The sequence below is a fragment of the Syngnathus floridae genome, chromosome 20 (assembly GCF_059516105.1).
Source record: "Syngnathus floridae isolate MCC-2025c chromosome 20, RoL_Sflo_1.0, whole genome shotgun sequence".
Classification (NCBI taxonomy): Eukaryota; Metazoa; Chordata; class Actinopteri; order Syngnathiformes; family Syngnathidae; genus Syngnathus; species Syngnathus floridae.
In genome coordinates this window covers 3,373,474-3,398,270 of record NC_142432.1, presented here as the reverse complement: position 1 = coordinate 3,398,270, position 24,797 = coordinate 3,373,474, and the positions used below count along the sequence as shown (strand labels likewise).

The 24,797-nt window shown below is 43.9% G+C and overlaps 1 protein-coding gene and 1 long non-coding RNA gene across 2 annotated transcripts in view; one reads left to right on the top strand and one right to left on the bottom strand.

Annotated features, from left to right (window-relative positions):
• The first annotated feature begins 749 nt into the window (after positions 1-749).
• On the top strand, positions 750-24,797 carry LOC148380802 (uncharacterized). Its single transcript, XR_015854567.1, has 7 exons — positions 750-1,063; positions 1,180-1,319; positions 14,989-15,114; positions 23,646-23,843; positions 23,910-24,201; positions 24,269-24,372; positions 24,526-24,797. It is a non-coding gene; the product is annotated as an uncharacterized LOC148380802 (long non-coding RNA).
• The window catches only part of zeb1b (zinc finger E-box binding homeobox 1b), a 35,854-nt gene continuing 16,871 nt past the window's right edge, over positions 5,815-24,797 (bottom strand). Inside the window, exons 2-8 of the mRNA XM_088362911.1 lie at positions 17,713-17,865; positions 13,873-14,034; positions 12,697-12,899; positions 12,332-12,437; positions 10,293-12,007; positions 9,282-9,462; positions 5,815-8,604 (exon numbers count right to left, since the gene is read on the bottom strand). Coding sequence (XP_088219037.1) covers positions 8,003-8,604; positions 9,282-9,462; positions 10,293-12,007; positions 12,332-12,437; positions 12,697-12,899; positions 13,873-14,034; positions 17,713-17,865 — 3,122 coding nt within the window. The 3' untranslated portion in view covers positions 5,815-8,002. The remainder of the gene's footprint in view (positions 8,605-9,281; positions 9,463-10,292; positions 12,008-12,331; positions 12,438-12,696; positions 12,900-13,872; positions 14,035-17,712; positions 17,866-24,797) is intronic.

Here is a 24,797-nt window from a genome sequence, read left to right as displayed (position 1 = left end):
CTCTCGCCTTCTTTCTTGTTGCTGCCCCCAGACTGCATGAGCAAAAGGACGCGGGGATTGAGTCGAGCCAGGAGGGCACCCACACGTTTCTCCCGTCGCCCCTCCCCTGCCGATAAACCTGCCTCCCACCTTCCGCTACCTCCAGGCCTCCACTTGGAGCGGTTGTGGTGTAGCATTTAACAGGTTTACCCGACCTCATTGGGATGACATGAAAAAATACAGTGAGCCCCCATCTAGGGTCTTTTTGTGGTCTGTCCAAAGTATTAAAAGGGATCAAGACTCCTTGTGTATGCTGAGGATCGATGACACGGTGCTAAACCTCAGCTTGCTGAAATGTTGTTCGCAATTAATTGTAGCACTTCCTAAAAATGTTTTGGGGCAGTAAAGCACTAGTTTTGTCTAAATACAACCCAACTCACTTTGTCAGTGGTCCTATTCTATATATTGTTTATAAATAAAAATAAATTGAATGTTAAGAATTCCATGTTAGGTGCACCTTCAGTGCTTCACCTTGTCATGTTTATGTTGTTCCACTAGGGGGTAGTAAAGAGCATATATTCACTTCCATCGTAACTTAGGCCAGGCTGGGCTGCTTATTTTTCTTCGGATTATCCTCCCCTTGCATCCTCCTACCTCCGTCTTCCACCTCCACTCAAGAGCACAACACGTCGTACTTCTTGGCAAATGTATTTCAAAAACACAATTTTCTTTGCCACCTTTCCTCTCCACTGGTGCATTAGCATGGAAGTCACCCAGGTGATTCATGTGTTGCCAATTTCTTTGTTCTTTGCCTTCTTTTTTTTTTCATGCCACCTCACCCCTGTCGCCTAGGCTAAGCTTTGTGCGATGCAGAAGGAGGGGGTGGCGATTAAGGCGAAGAGAGGCGGAGGAGTGGTTGACCGAGTAGACCCCAGGGTGGTGGGGGCGGCTAGCGTTCGCAGCCCCCCTGGTCCCCCTTGATGATGAGGTGGAGCCTAATTGATTTGTCAATGTGGAACCATCTGGCACGGAAAGATGGGCCTGCAACCTGTTCTCCTCCCTGTGCTGGATGAGAAACTAAAAGGTGGGTTGGTTTACTAATAATGTTTTCAATTTTATCCCCGCCCACCTCTGTTCCCAAATCACACCTTATTTAATTGTGTCTTCTTTATTCAACATTGGCTTCTTGGTTCCTCTCAGTTGAATGATGACAAAGGGCAGCAGAAGGCTTGACACAGCCCAGAGGGCGCAGACCGCCGGCCACGTAGGAGACACTCGCAGCTCTGTTGAGCCCCAACGCAGGACCGGAGGGGGAGGAAGGGGCTGGCTGGGATCAAAAGGTCAGTGGTGCTAATGGGGGGAGCCCTATGGTGTGTTAATAAAAAGAGCTGGAGGAAACGGGGACAGATGGAGAAGGAAGGGACGAATGGAAGCTGCTTGCTCTGATTAGGATCCACCCCCCCACCACCCACACCCACATCATCATCTTTAATTCCCTCCCCCCTTTTTTTTTCTTCATTTCTTCTGGCCCGCAGCTTCATTTTAAGTTCATTTGAAAGGTTGCGATAAGAAGCACAAATGAAAGTGCCTGTGACTTATACGACAATGACAGAAATGAACTCTAATTTCTGTTTTATTAGATGTGGTGAGAAAGCACAGTTGGAGACACTAAAAGAACTCTGCAGGCTTAGTGGAACCTCATTTGTGTCTGGTTGACCTCTAAATTGTTTGGATTTGAAAATAGTTTTTTGAGTTGAACAATTTTGGAAAATAATGGTCACAAAATTTCTGCAAACTTTTTTTCGGCCCAAGATGCAAGTAAACTGATTCTGATCTGGCCCCCGGGCCGTATATTTACAAACCTGCATGTTTGCAATCTCACAGGAGATGTTTTTGTCTGACTTTCGAGAAGTACTCCTGCACAACTCTGAATAGTCCATCCTCGGGGGCGTTCACTTTGACAAATGAAAACAAGCAGTACAAATGTTTTACCACACGTCGCAGTCAAACTGTCAGGAGAAGAAGTGCGACAAGTTGATTTTGGCATCCCTGGAGCTAATTGATGATGACTTCATTTCAGATTTAAGACTTTTCATCATGTTGTGCGTCACTGAAAATCCCACTATTTGTAAAATAACTTGTCCAAGATTAGACGGAAGAACACCTGAGGCCAAAAAAACACACTGCCAAGCCAATTTGCTTTGGAAATATTTGTTTTGATGTACAACCAACCCACTGAGAAGTTAGTTTTCTTCTTTTGAGGAGTTTGGTTGTCATTGCAAAGACAGATAAGACAGTGGCCAAACAAATGCTGTGTTCTCATTATGACACATTTAGGAGCATATGATGATTATAAAACTTTTTTATTTTGATGCCAAGTGGTGTGTGTGGATCAATGCAAGTGGACATGTTCTAATGATTAGAAAAGGTGGATGAGGTAACTTGAACCCGAGCAGACTAAAAATCTGCTGAGTGACTCAGAAGCTTGAATCACATCTGGAGGTTTGCTGCATGACTTGTCTCATCTCGTGTTGGTCCACACACTTCACATCCTCAGGGACGGACGGACGGCCCCATTGCGTGAACTCTCCTCCACAACCAAATATTGTGTAATGTTTGACTTTCGTACACTTATTAGTCATCTATATTTAAACACTATACTGGTCACTTTCAGTTTGTTAGTGAAGGTTGACATTCAATCGAGCGACATTCTATTTATAGGCCTCGTCCTTGCTTTACATGACAAAAATGACAATAAAATTTTCACGAATGAACTCATCATTCCAGAAAAAAAACATTCCTGTAGAAATGAGACATCTTAAGGACAAAAAGGTGAACATTTAAAGGAGTGCAAAGAGACATTTTTATGGGTTTATCCCTTGACCTCCAGCAACCAATTAGGTGTCAGCTTTTGAGATGATACATGAGAGGAGGACGGGGTGGGGGGGTGGATGATGGGACAATGGGATTACTTAGCACACACACATTGAAGGACGTAGAAGAGAGGTGAAATTATCACGTGTGTGTTGCGTGTGCATGTTTACTAGTGTGTATGTACGTGTGTGGGAGGACCAAAGCAGGTCGTGGGGAAGAGGAGGAGGTGTGCATGTGTGTGTGCCTGTGTGTGCAAGCAGGTGGGCGGTAGCTTTTCAAGGAGCGGACTATTTAATTGAATTCTTTTCAGCTCCTTGTTATTCCAGTCAGGACTGAGAGCTGCTCCAAGTTGTCCCAGGCAGTGTGGGAGGCCGAGCTGGCTCTACCTGCAAACACACACACACACACGCAGACCACGTGAGCCCAAAGCAGGGCTTGCGATGTATTAGCGGTCACGTTAGTGTTTTTCTTGCATTACTTGAGTCGCAGTGTGGTAACGAGGGGAGGAAGTAGTGAAAGTTAAACCTGGACCTCGCCCTGAAATAAAAACAGCTTCAACATTAAAGCAATAACATATAGTAATTATTTTAACTTCAATTGTATGTAGTTGTTTCACCTTGAAATAATAGACTTAAAGTCTAAAATAGAAATAAAAAACTGTTTGGTATTAAATTAAATTAAATTAACAACTGTGCATTGTGTGGCCACTTAAATTGTTATTTTTTCTTCAGGTTATTATTATTATTATTTTTTGGGGGCCATCTGTGAAGACGCCTTTTAAGGTGTTCTATTGGATCGCTAACTACGGCCATGACACGAGGCCAAAACACGATCACGCTTGCAAAATGCGTAGGTGGTACTTGCAAACACGAAAAAATGTGTAGGTGTGCGTTCACAATTTATTAGTCATATCAAAATTCTAATTTTGTCAGTGTATTTATTTATTAGAATTTAATCGAATTTTATTTCATCTTTTATTAGAACTTTTAAAGATAAAAATATATTGACACGAGGTAATTTAGAGAATGAGTGGCACATGCATGCATGCTGCACATGGACTTTAAAGATTTTGGTCACATGGTAACGCTAGACCAGGACATTGCCTGAAGGCATGTGTGTTGGTTCGTTAGTTTGTCATCAGTGTTTTGAGCAAAACCTTTATTCATCTCCAAATCTGCAACAGTACGGAATAGAAGTAAGAAGGTAACCGGGTGCAAATGTTGACCAGGATAGTGCTTGATGACAACATAGCAAGAACGTCACCTGAAACCTCAGTAGATCTCCTGGCTTTAACGATCGGTTTCATATGGCCGGGCTTACTCGGTGATGTTTAGGGTATGCGCTAAATACGGCGCAATGACAATCCAATCAACCCTTAGCTGCACACAAGGATGTGGTGACCCTGCAGTCCGAGTCTACATGCTCGCATATTGTGAACGTATATTGACGATTAATTGGAGCAATCGATATTAGGCTGATTTTCGCGGTCAAGTGTTTCTCAACTTTTTTTTTCGTAACGTGTTGCTGAAACCAAATGTTAGAATCAAATGTATAGTTTGAACATCTTGACCATCCAATTGAGTTGTAGTTTGTTTGTATTTAAAAAATGGCGACAATTTATCCGGTGAATTGCTTTATTACCTTCCGCACACACTTGAGACGTCATTTCGAGTCTCCTGGTATTGGACGCTCAAGTAAATAAACCTGACCGCAAGTGACTGCTATTTCCTCAACGTGGGCTCCTCCTCCGCTGCCTTTTTTCTTCCTCTTGGCTTTTCTCTAAATTTCCCCAGGGAGTCTCAGTCCCTCGGGCTCGGCGGCATGTCAGAGTCCCGGCAGCGGCCATACTTCATCAGGCCTTTGCGCCATTATTGGCAAACGCGCTCCATATCCTCTTAGCAGTTATAGCTTTTCAATTTTCCTTTGAAATGCTGAGAGCAGCAGAACAGGCGGCAATATCTCTACTTTTGAGTCGCGGACGCCAGCGAAAGCCTGTTAACGTACAAACGCACGCACTTTTCGTGCATGCAGCTGCAGGCCACACACACTCGTTGACCTTTCCGGAGCTTCGAGTGACGTTTTGTGAGCATTGTTACAAGACGTTGGTAATAGGTACAATTACAAGATGCTGTTTGACAATTTGACACAGTAATGTTATGCCGCAAGCTGCCCTCCGAAGCATTATCTCTCCACTTTTCCTCCATTCCCGTAGCCGAGTCTCAGGGGAACCACTGGGCATGATGATGATGATGGCGGGGATCAAACCTCTGACAGATCATTCTATCACCGAGTCGATGCGTCCCCGCCCACAGACTCGTATCTTAACAGGTCGAATCGTCACAGAGGCTTGGAAATTCTCCAACTAATGGCCAACGTTCCAAATGAGCAGAGAAAATATGCAGCTGATTTTTATTGAATGCTACTCCATGTGTGGTCGTTGTTTCAAATCCCGGCAATAAATCCGACACCCACCCTTAAAAATATCACATTAAAAGTGGCTGTCTAGCGAGACCACCTATCAAATATGACCACCAACTATTGTATCATTTTCAACTCCTCAAAGGACTATGGATTTCTTATTGTCCATTGCATTATTAATTCATGCTGGGGGAATGGGCTGGGGGGGGTTTGACCCCAGTGGAAACCTAACCTGGATCAATAGGTTTGACCTTGAACAGGGTGGGGCTGCTAACTAGCAGACTGCACTGATTGGAATGCTACCAACCGATCACTGCGGGGGGTTAAAGCTACACTATATTGTCGTATTTTGAAAAAACATCAAAATAATGAGGCTGGTACAGTGGTGGTTTTTATCGCCATGGCAACCGTGGATTTTTAGTGGTCCAAAATATACGTGGACAAGTCAGGTTATCTTATTGTGTTTTGAGCTATCATCATTATAATCAGAAAATACATATTGAAATATAGCATATGATAATGATGATATCACAAACCCACAAATTTGTATTTGGTGTATTTTATTGTGAGATGGGAAGTCATAAAAAAGAAAAAGAAAGGAAGAAAAACAATCACAATAAAAAAAGATGAGGTGTTAAAGAGGGGGGGGTATAAAAGTGGCATGGTCTTGACAATGACATGGAAAGTAACATGTTGGCACAAAAAGAAAAGCATAGGAAGAATATTATTTTGGCTTGGCAAATAGGACAGTTTAGGTGGTTACGGTTCATCCTTCAATACAACAGCACACTCATGCTATTAGACATACAATTATTTGTTCAAAAAAAAAAATTCAGTAGCTTCATATAAAGTAAGGAAAACTAAAGTAACATGAGCATGGATGCAAAGAGGTCACAGGTTCCAATTTTTCAGGCTTGGAGGGGTTATTTAAAACAAAAACCATACTTCAGTATGCCGGAGTCTCATTTGTTTCAGGGCTTGTAGTTATGTTGCCTTTTTTTTTTTAAATCCTTACTAAAATATATTATCGTATTAATACAAACTACAGTATTGTACACTACATAGTGTAATAAATAAACCATAAAGAAATATAAAAAAATAAGACACATAAATATAAAAGTTCTCTATGACTAAACAGACGAACCCATCTCTTTTTGGGGAAGGGGCAATAATACTGCAACTGCTGAACATACAGTACAAACACAGGAATTGGAAGAAGAACAAAAAAAAAAAAAAGCAGGCCAAAAATAATACTGACATGTTGTTGAATAAAACTCCTGGAATTTGCCTACATTACCTGAAGAGACATTTTGTGTTAAACAAGTGCACTGAACAAGCTTAAAAAAGGCTGCACACAATTAAAACAATTACAAGTTGTGTGCTAATTCTTGCTTCCAACTACAAATACGCTTTCAAAATGATGCAACAGTTGTATTATGTAACAATGTAGAACTCTGGCGGATCTGGGACCTGCTAATACCTGATCTTAGCTGCTAAGCTTCCATACAATAATGGCACTTTTAATATGCATCTTTCTCTTTTTCTTGTTTGATTTTTGCATAAGGCTCAGAAAGTGTGGTGGTGTGTGTATGCGTGTGTGTGAAAAAAAAATACATTGCTTTTTTTTGCTAGCTTCTAACCATTTATATCATGTTTGACATTTTGGGAAAATGCCATTCACTCTATGCCTCACCGCACCAGAAAAAAACATTTTAATACCAGAATAAAAAAAAAAAAAAGAACCATTTGTATGTTTTGGATGCGTACCGCTTTATTTTTTAATTTTGTCGTGAACCTGCCAATGTTGAGTAAACATTTTTGACAGGCAAATGTTGGTGTTTCAAAAACATGCGTATTTGTTCCAATGATTTGGCTGGTCAAAAAAAAAATTGCTCCACATTGGCAGGTTTATGATACTGAGAAAACAAAAATAAAAACAGTATTATGACTTAATTTAACTAATTTATGCTAATAAGTGACAAATTCCAATGCTGGTTCTATTTTCCTGGATTTAAACTGTGAATAAATGTAATAAAGTGAATCAGCTTTTTTTTTTTCCCCAAAATGTCAATGATTGGTATATAAAAAAAAAAAAAATTACGGGAAAAATCTAAATGGCTATAAAGACCCGTCCTTCCGCCGATTTTAATTTTTATTCTTAAGGCTCACAATTTGATCGGAGTTAACAGCACAACCCAAAATAAGCGTGACGTTGTTGCGGCGGCATCTCTAGTGCGCTAATACTGAAGGGTAGAAAACAATTGAACTGCTCGATCCTCACGTAAACCAAGCCACTTGTAGTGCACAGGATTTTCCTTCCAACTTAATAAAATACTGACTTTTTTTTATGTTCATTGGCAATACAAAGGTATAGAAATATCTCCCAACTGTACAGCATTTAAGGGTTAACATATGAGTGGCAAAATTAGTAACACTGACAAAAAAAAAAAAAAATGAACCAAGGTGTTTTAGTAATAAAACATTATCTAAAACTTGTCGGCTCTAGCTTCCAAAGTCTGTATAATGCATTTCCTTCCTTTAGTAAAATTTGCATTCTTCATATTTTTCTCTTTACAAATGGATTTGAGAAATCGTTTTCGTCCTGTGGAAAAGTCACTAGTATTTTTTTCTTTTTTTAATTATTTTGAATTTTCAGGCACACCTGGATTTCTACACAGTAGTGAACTGAAGCGAGCTGTCACGATTGAGCAGGAGCTGCTCCTCTGGTCTTTTAGTCACTATCTCCTTTCTCTTGGCTTTCATCTTCTTCACAAGCCACGTCTCCCCCGCTCTCTCCCACGACCTCCTCTTCATCTCGCTCCCGTGTCACGCCTTGCTCTCCATCCACGGCCTTTTCTTCCTCGTCTTGTCTCGTGTCGGCTTCCTCCTCCATCCCGGTCGCCTTCTCCTCCGCTTCGTGGTTGTCCTCGTCCCCGCCTTCGTCCCCTATCTGCACCACCTGGATGTCATCCATGTCCACGGCGCCTTCCTCCTCCTCCTCCTCAAACTCTTCGCTTTCCTCGTCCTCTCTGGTGCTGCTCCCTCGCTCGTCCGAGTCCATCTGGAAGGGAGCGAGGTGCGGACCCCGCACCCGGCTCAGGGCGTCCTCCTCCGGGCTGTCCCTGCCTCCTCCGCCTTGACTTTGAGACTCCTTCTTGCAGTAGGAGTAGCGATGGTTCATGTGCTGGGAGTACGAGCCCGAGTGGGAGAAGCGTTTTCCGCATTTGTCGCACTGGTAGGGTTTCTCCCCCGAGTGGAGGCGCATGTGTTCGATTAAGTGGTGTTTGTGTTTGAAAGCCTTGGTGCAAATGCTGCACTCGTGTGGTCGTTTCCCTGAAAACAAAAAAGGGGATTCCGATCAGCCAACACATTAACAGTCACTTCCAGTGGAGACAAAAGTAGTCACACTTGTATACTTAAGGTTTAAGAAAAATAATCAGAGCAACTATTTTGCTCTATTGCTTGCATTGCCTCACATTTTGATTGAGCGATTTTAATGAGTGGTCCGCCCCCCTGCTGTGATTCTAATTTATTTTGAAGAAAAAAAATATGCGTATCGAGTAAAAAAAAAAAACAGTAATGGGAGGAACATATTATGAAAATACAATGAATCAAAACTAGCCTAGAACTTAATCCAGGACACAGAAGGGCTGCTCTCACCTAAACTGAACTGAGATGAAAATATCAGTTTCTCGCCAGGTATCCAGGAATTAAACGGGGGGAAAATGGTAAATAGCGGGTTGACCTGCACTTGGCTCACAGCAATCCAAATCACTACCAGAGCTCGCCTGTTACAACTTACAACATCATTTTTTTTTTTTTTTTGAAAAGCTGGCAGAGGTTGGGGAGTTGGCGGAAAGATCTTCTCAGACCATGTTGAGTAATACCTGCTGGAAAGGAGGTGTCCACCCTTGGACTGAAAAATCCCCCTTACTTGCACCCTGACTCAATGTTCCTAGCTCCAGATTTGTTTTTGTTGGCCAGGAAATGAAACAATTGGTATTTATTACCTGTGTGCTCATATTTGTGTCTGAGCAGCGAGCTGCTTTTCTGGAAGATCTTGTCACACAGGTCACAGGCGTACATGCCGCTGTCCGTCTTCTTCATCTTCTTACGCAGAGGGCCCGAGTCCGAGTCGTTGTGTTCCTCCATAGCGGACATGCCCTCCGAGCTCGTGTCCTGCTTTTCTTCCTGGTTGCGGAACAGGAGACATGATTACTAACGCAAGGTGGAAAAAAAACAATGAATGACTCAGAAAATACAACGCAGCATGTCTCGAGTGAAGGAAAGTGCTGAGTCAAACATCAAATATGCCATGACCACAAATAGTCATCTGCAGGCCAGTGACATTCCAGCGAAGGCTTTACGAAACTCGACAATTCCATTCCGAGATGTAGTTAGCCTTTCCTCCAGTTCCCCCCCCCCCCCCCCCTTCCTGGCATTTCTACAAAATTGATAAAACCATTACACGTAACTTCAGAGTGTCAAGAAGAAAATAACTTCTCCGTTCACTTACGAGCCTGTAAAAGCCACCCAGCGGTGCTGGGAAAGACGATGAGTCGTGATTAAGAAACCAATACACACACAAGTTTCTTTTTACAAGGCAGTCCTACGCCAATCCACTTAACACCGACGTATAACGCAACAACGATAAATCAATGTGAAAGGCAGAGGCGCTGCGTTTAAAAAGATTCCAGCAGATCAATAAGGGACTCAACGGTAAAGTGCATCCTTGTGTCCTTTGGGTGACGAACCGGAAGATCATTCAAACACCCACACGGATCTCCGTCCATTACTGCTGGCCTGCGCAATGAATAGCCATTACCAATATTTGTATTTAGATTTGACAAAGAGATGAGGGTCAAAAACTGGAAGTGATTCATCACTTTCCAATTAAATTGAACCACTTTTCCGTAGAACCGAACCACCTTTAGAAAACCCAACTAGTACAACGGTACGATATATAAGAAAGTTGGTTGGGTGTCCGGCAGAGAATCTTCTTGGAACGGAATAATACAAACCTTAATTCCATTGAGGTGGATGGTTTCCTGGGTCTCCGTTCCAGCTGGGCTGTTAGCCGTAGTGGTGTAAGTATAAGCCAGCTGAGGGATCAGGATAGTCTGCTTGTTGTTGGTGCTAAGCGCCCTTAGACATTGCATACGACCCTGGTCGGCAATGGCCACCAGCGTGGGGAGTTGAGTGGTCATGATATTTAGAGGTTTGGCACTTGGCGGGCTGGCGTACAGCGCGACGGGGCTGGAGCCCAGACATGAGAGTGGCGACGCATCTTTCTTTGTGCAAGTTAAGTTCAAAGGTTCGTCCAGGTTGGTACGGACGGAGGAAGGCGAGGTGTGATTGCGGGTTTTGGCAAACACAGCTTCCGTTTCCTCTTTGTCGGGCTTTGGCAGGGACAGGTCTAGTGGTGCATCAGTGCTATGAGGGGGCCGGTCTTGAAGGAGACCATCCCCCCTCAGGTTTAGTGGTAAAGGAGAGGCCGGAGAGCTGTGGGTGCCGTTGATCTCCGCCGGGGTAGCTTCTGTTGGACTGTCCTGGGTCAGAGAAGGACTCATGGAGGCCTTCCCCTGGATCAGCGAGACCACGTTGTTGCTGTCACAGGCGTCCTCTTCCTCCGAAGGTGGTGTTGGGGCACCGAGGGAGATTTGACCCTCCTGCATTTTGTCAAACCACTTTTTCACAACGTGAATTGGTAGGCTGACTGAATCGGAGATCTTGGCCAGCTCGTCCTTGGTGGGCTCTGCGTTTAAGGCAAAGTAAGCCTTGAGCAGGGACAAGAGGTTCTTGGGCTGGTTGGAAAGTCCCCCCTCTGAAAGCAAGGCGGCAACAGCGGACTCTCCGTTGAGTCTGAGACTTTCTTTCTTGCAGTGTTTGAGGGCATGAAGACCTTCCAGTCCAGCGGGACAATTATCACACAGGAGACAAGTTTTAGTGGTTTTATCCTCTTCTTTTGGATCAGTGGTCCTCGTGCTCCTGATGGTCAGGTCTTCGGGGAGTTTCTGACACTTGAAAGACTCTGTGCTTGGCTGAGCAGTGGAGAAGGGCTCATGCTCCTTCTTAAGGTTTTGCGCCGTGAGCTGGCCCTGGCTTGGGTCTAAATTGTAGTTAATAATGATTTTTGCATTTCCGTCCTGACCGACGATTGGCAAACTGATGGCTGAGATGAGCTGCTGTTGGGAGGGGTGGAGCGTTCCAGTGGTTAACCCCAAGCTGGCCTGACCCTGGCCTTTGGCGTTGCTTTCCAGGACTTGGCGGATGACGTTCCCGTCCACGGCCACTTTCAGAGCGTTCTGCAGGTCGGCTATGTTGATGCTGATGGGCGATACCAATCCCACAGTGGGCAAGACGACAGCTTGAACTGTGCCCTGCAGAGGAGCCGCAGCCCCTCCGCTGTAAACTCCGCCATTCACACCAGCCATAGAGGTCATCACCGTGGGTTTGTATTCATAGTCCATAGGCTCGCTTTTGATCTGGTTCAGGGGCAGCTGTTCCTGCAGTGGCTTACTGTGCTCCAGCTTTTCTCGTATTTGCGTGCGGAGGACAGAGGGTGACGTGGGAAGGATGGGAGTTTGAACCTGGGTCTGGTTTTTGTTGCCGCCCAGTCGCTGTCTGCCGTTGACCGAGATGAGGCTGATGCACTTTTTGCTGCTGATGTGCGAGCTGTACGAGCCCGAATGGGAGAAGCGCTTCTTGCAGTTGGAACACTCGTAGGGTTTTTCACCTGCACGGTAGAAAGCAAATAAAGGAATGAGAAGGATGCGTATCCATTAGTTAATGATGCTAAATGAGCAGAGCAGGCTATAGAAGCGAGATGGAAAAAAATCTCTCATGCACTTCACCGATGTTGGAATGCTGATGTAATGACACAGTTGGGAAATGCCCTTTTTTAATTGCTCGGTCGTAATGCCTAAAGAAACAGTTATAGCACATTAACGAGGCGTACACATTAGGCGGAAACATGACGGCTAATTATAGAGAAGTGGCTAAAACACACACACACACAAACACGCTCTACTTCCATGGTGACGAAGGATTGGCCACTCACCACTGTGAATGCGTAGGTGCTCCTTGAGATGGTGCTTATACTTAAACGCTTTGCCACATTCAGTGCACTTGAATTTGCGATTGCCTCCCGACTGTGTGATGTGTCTCTGTTGAGCCGGGCAGAGAGGGTCAATCAGTGAAGATACACAATGACAACATAACCTTTGAACCGCTACTAATTCGTGACACACAATGTCATCAATCAATCGGGGACAAAAGTTCATGTTTGAGCGCCATGTTTTGGAAAAAGACGTGGCGCTGTGTTTGTATTGCGTAATTTTAAAATGACTGTCAAAGGACATGACGATTACATCACAGTGTGGCGTATACCTAAATATTTATTTATTTCAGTCAATCTGCTTTTACCTGATCTCTTCCTGGCTTGTGGGCCGTCATATGTCTCTCCAGTTGTGCGCGATGTGCAAAAGTGTAGCTGCACTCGGGGCAGCTGAAGCATTCCTCGGTCTTCTCGTGCCGATACTTGATGTGCTCCTTCAGGGAGCTGTAACGCTTGTAGCCCCGTGAACAATAGGGGCAGGTGAGCAGCTGAGAGAAGGAATCAGGAGTTCCTGAATGGGATTAAAGAAAATAAAATAAAAATAGGTTGAAGGCAGCTTATAAGAAAAACAGTTTTACTTTCTAGTCCCCCCCCCCACTCACAGGTAAACACCAAATAGGTAACCAAATGGCTCCTTGTTTATTAGTGAGACAACAACAAAAACAACATAACACCAGGATGCCATTTTGGCTTTTGGTCTCCCAAATTGCACCCATCGGAATCCTTGGTGATTTACAGAGGTGGCAAAGTACTCACATTCCAAAGTACAGATACTTGTGTGTGTGTGTTGGGGTAAAACTAGAATTATTAAACTCATGTACAACTCAAATGGAAAAAAAATGTCTGTCATGATAACTAAACAAACACACCGAAACTGTATATTTTTTATTTTTAGATCTGACAGCGAATTTAACAGTGGTGGTGGTTTCCTCTGTCTGTGTCTTTTTTTACATCTTGTGGTCACCCAAGGAGGTTGAAAAAAGAAGTACAGACAAAGTATGTGCTTCCCGCCACCAAACTATTTGTAGAACGAGCGCTTTTGAAAAGTCCGGACTGAATTTCGTCGTAGTCCAGCTCCCACACGGGTGAAACATTACTTTGTTAACAGGTGATGTATTAAGTTTTCCTGCGGCACAGGTGAGGGCCCTTTGGATGGAAACACACACCTTATCGCACAGGTAGTCATGAGTCAGAACTCTCACAGATGGGACAGATTTGTTCAGGTGTTGCTGTTTCTCTGCCCCCCCCACCCCTCACCCCTCCTGTTGCAGCAGGTAAAAGCCACATGGCCCGAGGCAACAAAAGGCACTTGTGTGGTGTTTTTACAAAGAGCAGCGTGGTGTGGCTAATTATCTTGCAAAGTGTTGCTAATGAGAGGCCCTCGAGGGGAGATGCAACCAGGTAGAGGAATAAAAATAGTGGTTAATCCATGCTGACGCTTGAGGTACAATTTGGATAGCAATTTCGAATTGACGATCCCGTACCGTTTTCGTCGTGAATGCTGGCGTCAGGGGTGCCGTGGCGTTGCGTCTCCTCCTCCGGGGCTTCTGGGTAAATAACGGCCGTATCCCCTTGTTGAAGCATCTCCTCCACCAAGGCGTCTGTGCTCACGTCGTCCTCCCCGTCTGACGCGCAGTCTTCTTTCACTAAGAAGCCACAGGAAGCACTTTCGTTAAGAATATACACGAGGTGCGTTTATGAAATGTGATTAGCAAACTCAAGGTTTTATTGAAGGTGAAGCTGTTGTGTTGATCCGCACAGAATCAAATACAATGAGGGCTTTTATTTGAAAAAGACAGAAGCAACTACAATATTGGCCTTTAAGGCATAATACCAAGTGTGACCATCATGCTCTTTCAAAGAACTGAATGGCAAACCAGTATTCACACTTGAAGATCCTTGCTGACTGCGGGACGGATAATATTCACAACCTTGGGTGTATGAATCTTTGTACATCACATGAAAGCAGAAACACACTGCTCTCTAGAGAGGTGTGTGATTAGCATTTCAGAAAATAAGAATGCTCTATTAAGACATTCGCCACCTTATATTGGCATAGATAATTGCACCTAAAGAATTCATTTTCTGAAAAAATAAAGTGAAATCATTTCCTGCGGCGCAATTTACTTCTCTTTTATTTCAGTATTGTGTTAAGCGGGCCGTGTGTGTTGACAGACAAGGCCAGCTGAGCGTTCTCCTCAGAGACGGTAACAAGTGTTGCGCCGACAACACGGCGAATATCCGTCATCTTCGAGAGCTTCCTCTGGTGCGCCGTAACAAAGCCGTGAAACAATACGAGCCTAGTCATTTTGTTGCTATGGTTATTAGGTGCATTGGACGAGGTCGTAATAAACCCTCCGAGCCAGAATCCGGAGAAAGACGTCGATTGGCGAACATAAGTGCGGATATGTAACAGCTGAGAATTGCAGATTTCATTTCCCACAGCGGAGTGTCAGGAACACAAGGTGCTGCTCACCCCATGACCTTAACAAAAGAACAGAAACACTTCTATTATGGCTGTATGATCAATTTGATACATTTTGATCGATAAATCTTTTGCATTTAAAATTCATTTTGTTATTTTTTTCTTTGCATTTTAGTTGGATGCACAAAGCGGGTCAAGGAATTTCCAGGACTGGTGATAGAAAATTTCAAACCCGGACAATGCCCAGAGGATCTGAGGATTCTTGGACCAGAAGAATATCGCAGCTACTCATCAAACCTGGGTCAGTGTGATTTTTGTTTTTATTCCCTCTTTAGCAAAACCAATTATAAAGATGTGGACGACATCACACTGACACAATGAGCTGACATGTTTTGACTATAACAGATGTCAGTAATGAAACTTGGACGAAGCCAAACGTTATTTTTTTTTTTGTAAACAAAGGGAAACACGGGTAAGTGCTGATGTTGCTGTACCAAACACAAACACACCTCCAGGCTCCAAAATGTTACGCTTGAGTGTGAAGTGCGGTCCCAGTTGGGGGTCTGTGAAAAAGGTGCGACAAGCTCTTGTTTTTACTCCTTGTGTGTCGCTCTCGTTGCTTTGTTAAGCGCCGAGTGAGGCCAGGGGGTTGAAGCGTGTTATCAAGGCTACCTCCCCTGACATGAAACATCACACGGGTCGTTTATGTGCTGACGCAGGCATGTGAATGTACTGCTGCGCTGGAGGAAAAAAAAAAAAATGAAAATGTTGCAAAAATGTAAAGTCAAAGTGCATCTTTAAAAAAAAAACAAAAAAACTCTCCGTTTGTGTAATATGTGTTCCATTCCATATACGCTGTGTCGTATCAGTGATAAGGCCGTCCGAGCAACAGTTCTGATCCTCCACTATCATTTGCAAGACTGCAAAAGTCAAAAATAGGAGATGTTCCCAAAACAAGAACACACTGGCTTATCTGTGGCTTGGGTTCAGTCCAACTATTGTTCTGTCTATGCAAAACTATCTTTTCATGAGACGATTCCCTTCCTATGCAGATGGGTGGCTGGCTTTTTACACCACATCATGACGTAATGCGCAGAGGAATGTCGTTTTTTTTTTTCCCCTTGTTGAGTCCCCGCTGCCCAAGAGTGGATTTAAAAACAACTCCATCGCTTGTCATCAATGCATGTCATGCAAACACGGGAGTGAAGATTAACGCTGTGTTGTGCTAATAGCTAGAGGTGCTAGTACTCACACTCTGTACTTAGGTAGTATAAACACTTGTGCAAAAAGACTAATACGATTTTTGCAATGAGTTTTCCCACATTAAGCGAGCTGATGTTGTTTTTTTTTCGAGGCCTTTGGGCTCTGAGTCTTCGCACACTCAAAAGTAGATAAGTGCCTCATGATATCAAAGCTCTCCGACTCCACCCTGCTCGTTCTGTGAGATGTAATCAGCTCTACAAGTCATCAAAAATAAAAGGAGGGTCCTCCCAGGCCAATACGCGCTACATTTTCCTCTCCTGAATTACTCAAGCCTGATCTTGGGCTACATTTTAGTACGTCCACACTGGGCCGCCCCACCAAAGCGTAATCACTTAGGAGGGAATGAGTAATGACAGCGAGCAAGGCGCCCATGATACCATATAATCAAGAGGAATGAATCAGAATATGAGAAACAGCAAGGGAGAAGAAGGGTGTAAAGAGAGAAGGAGGGGAAGAGAGGTAAAAAAAACAACTATGCAGCGCGACAATCCCGAGAGAAGGGGTGTCGTGGCTTTAATTTGAAACAAACTTGGGCTACGCTGAGAAAAAGATTAGTGGGTGGCGCTCACGTTTCAAGGCAGGAATCTCGGGAGTGGAACCTTCTGCGTGATGAGGGGAAAAAAAAAGGTTCGTTCGAAGGATTGCAGCTTCATAAGATGCAGCAATAAAGGAGGCAACAGAGTGAAAACATTGGACGTGTGCAAATGTGCACACCACGAGGGAGGCAAAATGAACATTTGCACGAGGCTAAGTGTGGCGCCGAGCCAGCGTGCTGAGCTGTGTCACTGTAACTCATGCTTTTCAAAATGTTTAATGTTCACAGTTCCAGGCCAAACCAATGACACTATTCCTCCTCCGTTTTTACACAAGGAGATACAGCTGGAGAGCTATGAAGAGGAATTACATCATAGACTTGGGATTAGCCCGTAATACTGTGTGTGTGCGTTTATAGCTGAACACAAATGGCAATTGGTTGAGTTCGGAGTATAACGTTGTATTGTCTGACATCTGTCCTTCCTGTGGATGTGGCCCCGCTTCTGACGTCATGCCAAGCGAGGCGAGGTAAAAAAAAGTTCACGGCGGCACTACAATGCCCACCAGTGTCATAAACCTCTCCAGTGGTTCTTTGCTTGCACGGCTTTTTTTTTTTTGTCCAGTTGAAGGTCTCTCTGTAGGTATTGTCTTTGTTGAATATTGCGCTTCCTGTCTTAGTTGAAAAGCAAGTGCTTGTAGTACCCGTTTCCTTGCACTGTTGCACAAATACACCAGTGAATGAAGTCATTATATTCTCACATGTCAGAAAAGCTTGAAAAAGATTTAGCTGTGATAAAATTGAAACTTTTTTTTTTTGCAGTTGAGTTGTAGGTCAGATTAATGGTATAAAAAACCTGGCATTGAGGGTGTGTAGACTTTTTATATCCACTGTAACTAAACATCTTTAAATGTGCACTAAAAAGTTAAATAAAACTGAATTGTGTAATACTTTCACGTACCACAAGAGGGAGCTTTGAGAATCACGGTGTAAGAATGAAACGAAAAAGGCCGAAATGTTTTTCTTCAGTTGGAGTGAAGTAGCGCAGAACATGTTGCAGTCTGTGCGTGACAACGCGTCCCACAAGCATCCAGCTGGTCTCACCTCGATCCCAATGCTCCCTGGGGTGCTCGTCGTCTGGTAGGGTGCTGTCGCAGTCCGCCCCGTCCGCCAGGCTGCCTTCCTCCTCCACGATGTGCAACTTGTCCTCATCGTCGGAGTCTGTGCCAGCTTCCACCACATTATTGTAGTTGGTCACTAAATCGGCAGAAGGGACGAAGTCTGATTAGATTGCAGGCTCGATTCAATTTGATGATGAACAGGTTAAACTCAATCAGCGTATTTGCTTATGAGCACAGTGGAGAAAAAGGATTTTAATACACAATATGGGATTTCCTTTTATGTAAGTTCCACCTACGCCATCTCACATGCTTTGTGTTCTTCCGAGGAAAGCTGAACATTCTCTCAACGGGCCGAATCAATTCTCTAGCGAGAGTGGCTCAGTCAGCGCAACGTTCAAACTAGCTGCCAAGCTACTTTATCCCTCTCGGACACACAACGCACACACACACACCAGATTCATTCGCTTGGCCAATATGCACCACCTGAACATTCCTGTACTCGCCCACTTCTTTGTGGAGGGACTTTGAATGTTGGGAGGAGACAATCCGCTTGTTTTAATCATCACTGTTTTTTTTTTTTATTCAGATAGATGGTCGGGATGCAAAAGTGAATCACGCAGGATTGGGTGAGGGGGAGGCGAGGAGGTTGAAGGTGTTTAGAGGGTGTTGAGCTAAAAGGTGCGTGAGGAGGAGAGGGAGCATGAAGAAGCGGCGGTATTTTCATGGGGTCATCACGCTGTGCTGCGGTCACAAAAAGGGAGTGGGGTTCATCTGGAGAGCTTTGTCATCCCTCAACCTCCTTTTTATACTCCACAAGATGATCTGCTTTGTGTTACCATGACGCAATCCCAAGAACCTTTACTCATTCAGCCAGTCAGCTGGGGGGAGCCAGCTTTGGCAACTCTTGTGGGGTTTTTTTCAGAGAAAGCCAAAAGATCCACAGAATCCATTTCCAACTAACTACCAGGGAGAGTTTCCCAACAAATTGAAAAATCCTGCATACTGTATTTCTACCTTCTCGCTGACTGCTGTAAGGTTAAGCGGCATTTCATGAAAATATGAAATTCCTAAAGGCTGTCTAGGAGCATGTCACTCAGGAACACAATTACAAAGCAACTCTCCGCCAGCAGTGTCAAGAGAAAATGATCAACTATAAGGCTGTGGAGAGAAAATCAATACATAGATGGGAGGTAGCGAAAACAGCAGCGCCATACAAAGTGGAATGAAGAAGAATAAAGGTTCGTGGGTAGTGTGAAGGGCCTCGACGTGGTTGGAAAAGGGGGGCTAGGATGGATAATCTTCCTGTGCCAAATGGTTGGCGGTCTTACAACCAAAGTGTGTTTTCTGACAGCCAATGTCACACCTAGCATCAACAAAGGCTGCAGAGTAGACCCTTCTGGCCGACCGGCTGAGCGTTTGGACAGCTGCCTTTATTAGCGAGAGCATGCTAACATGCAACAGGAGGACCACTCCTACGTGATTCCATTTTGCATGAAGGTCTGCTTAAAACAAAAGAACATAAACGCTAATCTCGTTGCATAAAATACTCATTTCCATAAATTCCAATCCAGCAATTCCCATGAAATTTTCCAATATGGAACATTTCCATCATTGCCCAGACGAACTCCCATGAAAATGTACCGTAAAAGCTCCATCCCTTTTCCACCTGCGAAAATAATAGTTTGAAAGCGTGAGCCGTGACCTGTGGCCATAGATCACACATTACTCCTTCACTGAAACATTCCATTGATTTTACTAATGTGCTACAATCAATACAAGCTAAAAAACCTCAACCAAACATGTCCTGACTACAAATATCCTAATTGCAGGATCGGGCATCTTCGTTTCAAATGTATTTTGTTTTTTTCCTGATAACGTTGCGAGCAGATTGGGTTTTAGACACCAACATCAGCCATGACATCACCAGGCACATTTAAAATCTAAAAGTTGAAAACGTATTCAACTAGTTGGGCCAGCAGGCAGGTCTCGGTGCAACTACCACAGGCATTCTTCAAAAGTACAGACCTTGCCGTCACAGAGTCTGCCCTTGCAGCTCGGCAATGCTATTTTCTCAGGGAAGCCAACCACTACAAAAAAAAACCCCAGCGTGAACCAAAGTAAAACAAAGCAGTGCCATTCAAAACCTCAAGTATGCCGTCTCAAGGTGAGGCGCCTCAATCGGCGCTGAGGTAAATGCCACTGATTTTTGTTAAAACAACAACCACCCCTCCGCGGAGTCAGGAAGGTCAACTCGAGTGTCGATAACAAAAGTCAAAGAATTGTGGACTTTTCACGGTTAGTCTTTAGTGAGAGCACCTCCAATTTGCAGGGCCATATGTGTTTCAAGTAGTTGAGCGATACACGTAGTTGTGAAAACATAACAGTGGCCATTTGCAACCCCGCAACTATTTTTCCTTCTGACTTTCTCCAAGCCAATTGCTTATCTGGAAATATCCGTTTTTCTCCAAAATAAACTGATACAAGATCTATTGGAAAATATACTCTGTCTACTATTGGTGTGTTTTGGCACCTTCTTCAATTGGCTTGGTGACTTTTCCTAAGACTATTCAGCAACCTGTTAAGCTGCGCTTGGTTTAATGAGTTAAGACAAGTGCTCTTGTCTTTCTAATGATGCAGATCAAGGTTTTAGCCGAGTAGTTAATTGGCCTCCGTAGTCATTCATCTGTTGTCTGATGAGTACTTTCCATGACAAGACTCATGTTAATGGGTGCTATTGTTCTTCTAATTTGCATGATGATGACAGAGGGAAGTCAGTGTTTGTTAGAAAAAGACAAAACCTGAAGAACTGTGGCCTTTATGTCATTTGCATATGAAGATATTTTTATCTCTTTGCTTAGCCATACAATAAATTAAGAGTACAGTACAGTTAAATAATAGAATTGCTTACATGGTAAAGATGGTAGTTCTCAAGATAATAAGCAGTGAGCAAAAAAAAAAAAAAATCACATTCAGTGCTACTTATGGATAATCTAAATATTATTGCTTTGCAGCACTGGCCGCAGTAATGATAACTGTTAACATTTAAGTGACACTTTTTCTTACAGAGGTCATTATAAGTGGCCAAAGGAAACACCTAAACCCGACCGAGGCTACCTCCTACTTATAACTTGGCGGAGAGTCCTGCTGCTGTTATCTGTGGTGTTAGAATGTTCAACCAGTAAGCCAACAGTGAAGGCATGTGATTAAAAAAAAAAAACAGTTGGACAGCAGACTGTAAAATCGTTAGCATCGGTAAAATCCTTTGCAATTCCAGGCCGACAAACAAACACAAAGTTTTTGAGCTTGTCTCTGTCAAACCTCATTGAAATGCCGCGGGGGGAAATGAAACGTCCCTGTCACCTCTGCTGTCAAACCTCATTCAGGCTGCAGCTTTAGTCTAATGTACTATGAAAGCTTGAGTAGTATAGTGGCGCCCTTCCCCTTTTTGAATTTTATGTCTCAGGTTGACATTTCGAGTGGGTGCCCTGTAAAGATATTATTAGCGGCATTGCCTTAAGGTATCCAGACTGTTTAAATAGCCGCTTGCATCCATTACATTCCGTAATGTCCGTGATTTTATTCTCAGTACAAATGACAGCTATATAATTTGGATGGCAGATACCGTCTTGCGAATACATTTGTAGCCAATCCAAAAACCCGAAATAGTGCCACTCCATCTGTGTCTACATTTTTTATTCTGAATAAATGTGTCCCTGTGTAGATTGTGTTGAACGACGCCTTCCGACTGAGCGTCGGTGCGATGAGGTGTGTGTTTAAATATACGCAATGAGCAATAATAACGTTATCCAACCTGCTTGTGCGGTGCAGGTCTATATTAGGTTAGTGTAGCACAGGGCTGTTGCATTTTAGGAGCAGGTGACTGGACATTCCTTCCTGTATTAGGCCTGACAGTTTACTGTGGGGGAGTGCAAAGCAAGGAGAATTACACGGCTCTAAGAGGGAGGGAGGTAACACTGCCAAATAACTCTCCCGACTGGAAAATCTCATTAAATCTTGCTTACCTGTAAGTAAACCACATTGGACACGGCTATCAATAAAGTCAAAGTAGAGCCCGAATGTCACCGGCGGCAATGTCAACGTTGTCGTCACGTAGGCTGTGGTTTGAACGCAGATTAGAGTTTAACCTGAGAGTTGAATGCACCTGAGGTTGTGAAATTGGAATTAAGAGGAAAATACAGAGTTGGGCTATATCACTTTTTTTTTTTCGCGCGCCAGACACTTCCTCATTTTAAATGAACGGGTTATAAAAAATGACATGGTTGCATAATGTTGTAAATTTGAAAAGGATCAGGTCAAAAGTGAAAGATGCGCTCACTCGAACAAAAACGAGGGGGGATGTTGATGGCAAGGTGAGAGGAGAGGGAAGTGCTAATGGCTTAAAAAGACAAAGCTGGCCTGTCACACGCGATGTTCATCTGAAGTGATGGCTGCCCCTGGGAGGGAGTGTCACAAAATGTCAACGCCAGAGACGCCGACGAGTAAAGATGGAGAGAATACCAAGGAGAGACGGATTTGAAATTGCATTGAAAACAGAGGATCTAGCTTATTAATAAAATGAAAGCTCGCGTCAACGGTGAATGACAGAAGAGTGAAGATGAATAAATATTGCCCCTCGTGCATTTTCCACTTGCATGCTTCTGATTAAAGGTCAGGTGTTGACGCTGTGGCTTTGGCTGACATATGTCTCATTAGGAGACGGGCCATCGGCAACCAGGCACGCAACAACGCATTGTGAATGTGCAGCAAAGCCTTTTAATCCATTTGCTGTTTTTACAATTATAAATGTCATCACTTATTTCCCCTCCGATGAAACCCAGGGCCCCCGATGCGTGTTGACAACCCACCTTGATTTTGATCCTAACCTACATAAAAAAAAAAAAATTTGCAGAGTGAGCTTGTCCCTTTTCCGGAGCAAATTGTCTCCTTTGTGGCATTCTGACAACAGCTGACCACACTCCCTATTTCTCAGAATGTCAGCTCAGTCACAAGACTCCCGGGGGCAAACATCCTGGACACCCCCTGACACACACACACACACACATCGCATAATCAAACACGCTGCCTCGGGCTACTGCTAAGTTGTCACAGTAGTTTCTTGTTCTTCATGTGATGCTAGGGGGAGAAAGAGGTTAATGCCGTAAACTTGCATCCACAAAAGCTCTTTTGTCACCTCATTCTATCTATCCTCTCTCTCTTACAAAGTGGCCTTTGCCCATGTGATCAGGGAGGGTTCCCAACCCCCCCATGTTCCCTAACACCCTCCTCGAGCCGAGGAGCAGTCAAGCAGCACCATACACACCATTACCCTGCTGTTAAATGACCATGAGAGTGCACTGCAGACGACGACTTGACTGTTGGACACTCACAGGGATAAATCTTGTTAAACCAGGCGAGAAGAGACTGAATGTATACTGTACGCTAGACCTCGTGTAAAATTAGCCCGGCTGATTTTTGGGAAAAAGCCCATGCCGTAATGTGTTTTGTCATCACACGTTGGTCAAATGTAAAATGGCTGAGGCAGCAAGTAAACTGGAGTTGTCATGTATTGATGTAGGGATGGATTATTTTGTTCATTACACCCCGAGGTGGTGGGATGGTGCGTGGGCGTGCCACCCGACCGGGAGACCATTAGTCCGCCGTGTCGGAATTCGACGGGTGTATTGACAATCCGGCCGGCGGTAATCGATAGTCACAGATCTCTCACTACCAAAGTGCCATCGACAATAACGGGCTTACAGTTAAGTCAGGACTTACCGTACGTGGAAATAAAAATGGGGGGATATAAATCTATCCATCCATCTATTTAGCTTTATTCTCCTACCACTGTTGTTGGAATGTATCAAGTGGCAAAAAAGTATATAAATAATCCAGTTTTTTTCTTTCCATTATTTGCAGGATACAAATTTGTCATCCCTGAAGTCGAACGATGGAGGCCACTAATGTTTTCCAACATGCAACAGCCAACAGGGCGGATCCAGGATACACAGCAAAGTGCAACCATGGGACTAGATTCTCATGTGATGTCATCAATCATGTAACAAGTCATCCAGATGTTTTCTCTTTTAAATGCGGACTGTACCAAGTCATGCCACCGTAAGTAGAGAGACCCATTTGGCATATTTCAGTGCCAATACCAATTACCTCGAATTATTTTCACAGGTTTTCCAAAATGACTGAAAAGTGGTTAGAGAATTCTCGACAGCATCTCATAACATTAACTGAGAATTTTATTAGTTTGTTCCCTGACGACAGGTGAGTGGCACGGAAAGAAGCTAAAATGGGTCAAATGGAGTAGAATTGACGTTTACGGGGAATTCCAGTGCATGACCTAAACATCGGCCTTCCTGTTCGACCCGGGTGATGTGCGTTCATCCAGAGGAAAGGGAAATCCAGACTGTCCATGCACGCCACATTGGAGTGCGACGGAAGATGTATACAATATTCGGGTTTGGTGAGTATGCTTCGGCCAGCAGCTGTTGCAGACAGATCAGTGATAACGCTTTTAATAAACTCCACAGGAGTGTGTATCTTCTACTCTCCGGTCTTTGAAAGCTCCGGGCGACATGATTGATGTGCTTTTACAGAGCAACAGGAGGACTCCTGCACATACTGTACATTGGAGGTAGGTTAAGAGGTTCAAAAAAAAAAAAAAGGTTATATTCCTCAAATGCTCAGCTAGGCCACACTTTATTGAAAGTCAAATTGCTGCAGTGTGTTTTCCTCTGCTGAGGTTGCACGATTTATAATGCTAACAAAATGATCACCTTCATTTCAGGTAACTTGGCTGAAAAGAGAATGGAAAGAAAAACAAAGCAAGCGAGGAGGGAAGGTTATTTTGGGGGTCTCTGAACCGTAATCACTACCTACATCTGCTTCCTCCCAGGTGTTGGACGTCAACAGGGAGACACGGTGCAAAAAAAGCAAAAGCTGCTCCCCAAAAGAAATGCTCGATTGTAAAGGTGAGGCATCGGCACTTGTGTTGTTCATAATTAGACTTCATTTCCATATTCTGACTATAGAAGAAAGACAACACTTCTCGTGCCAAAC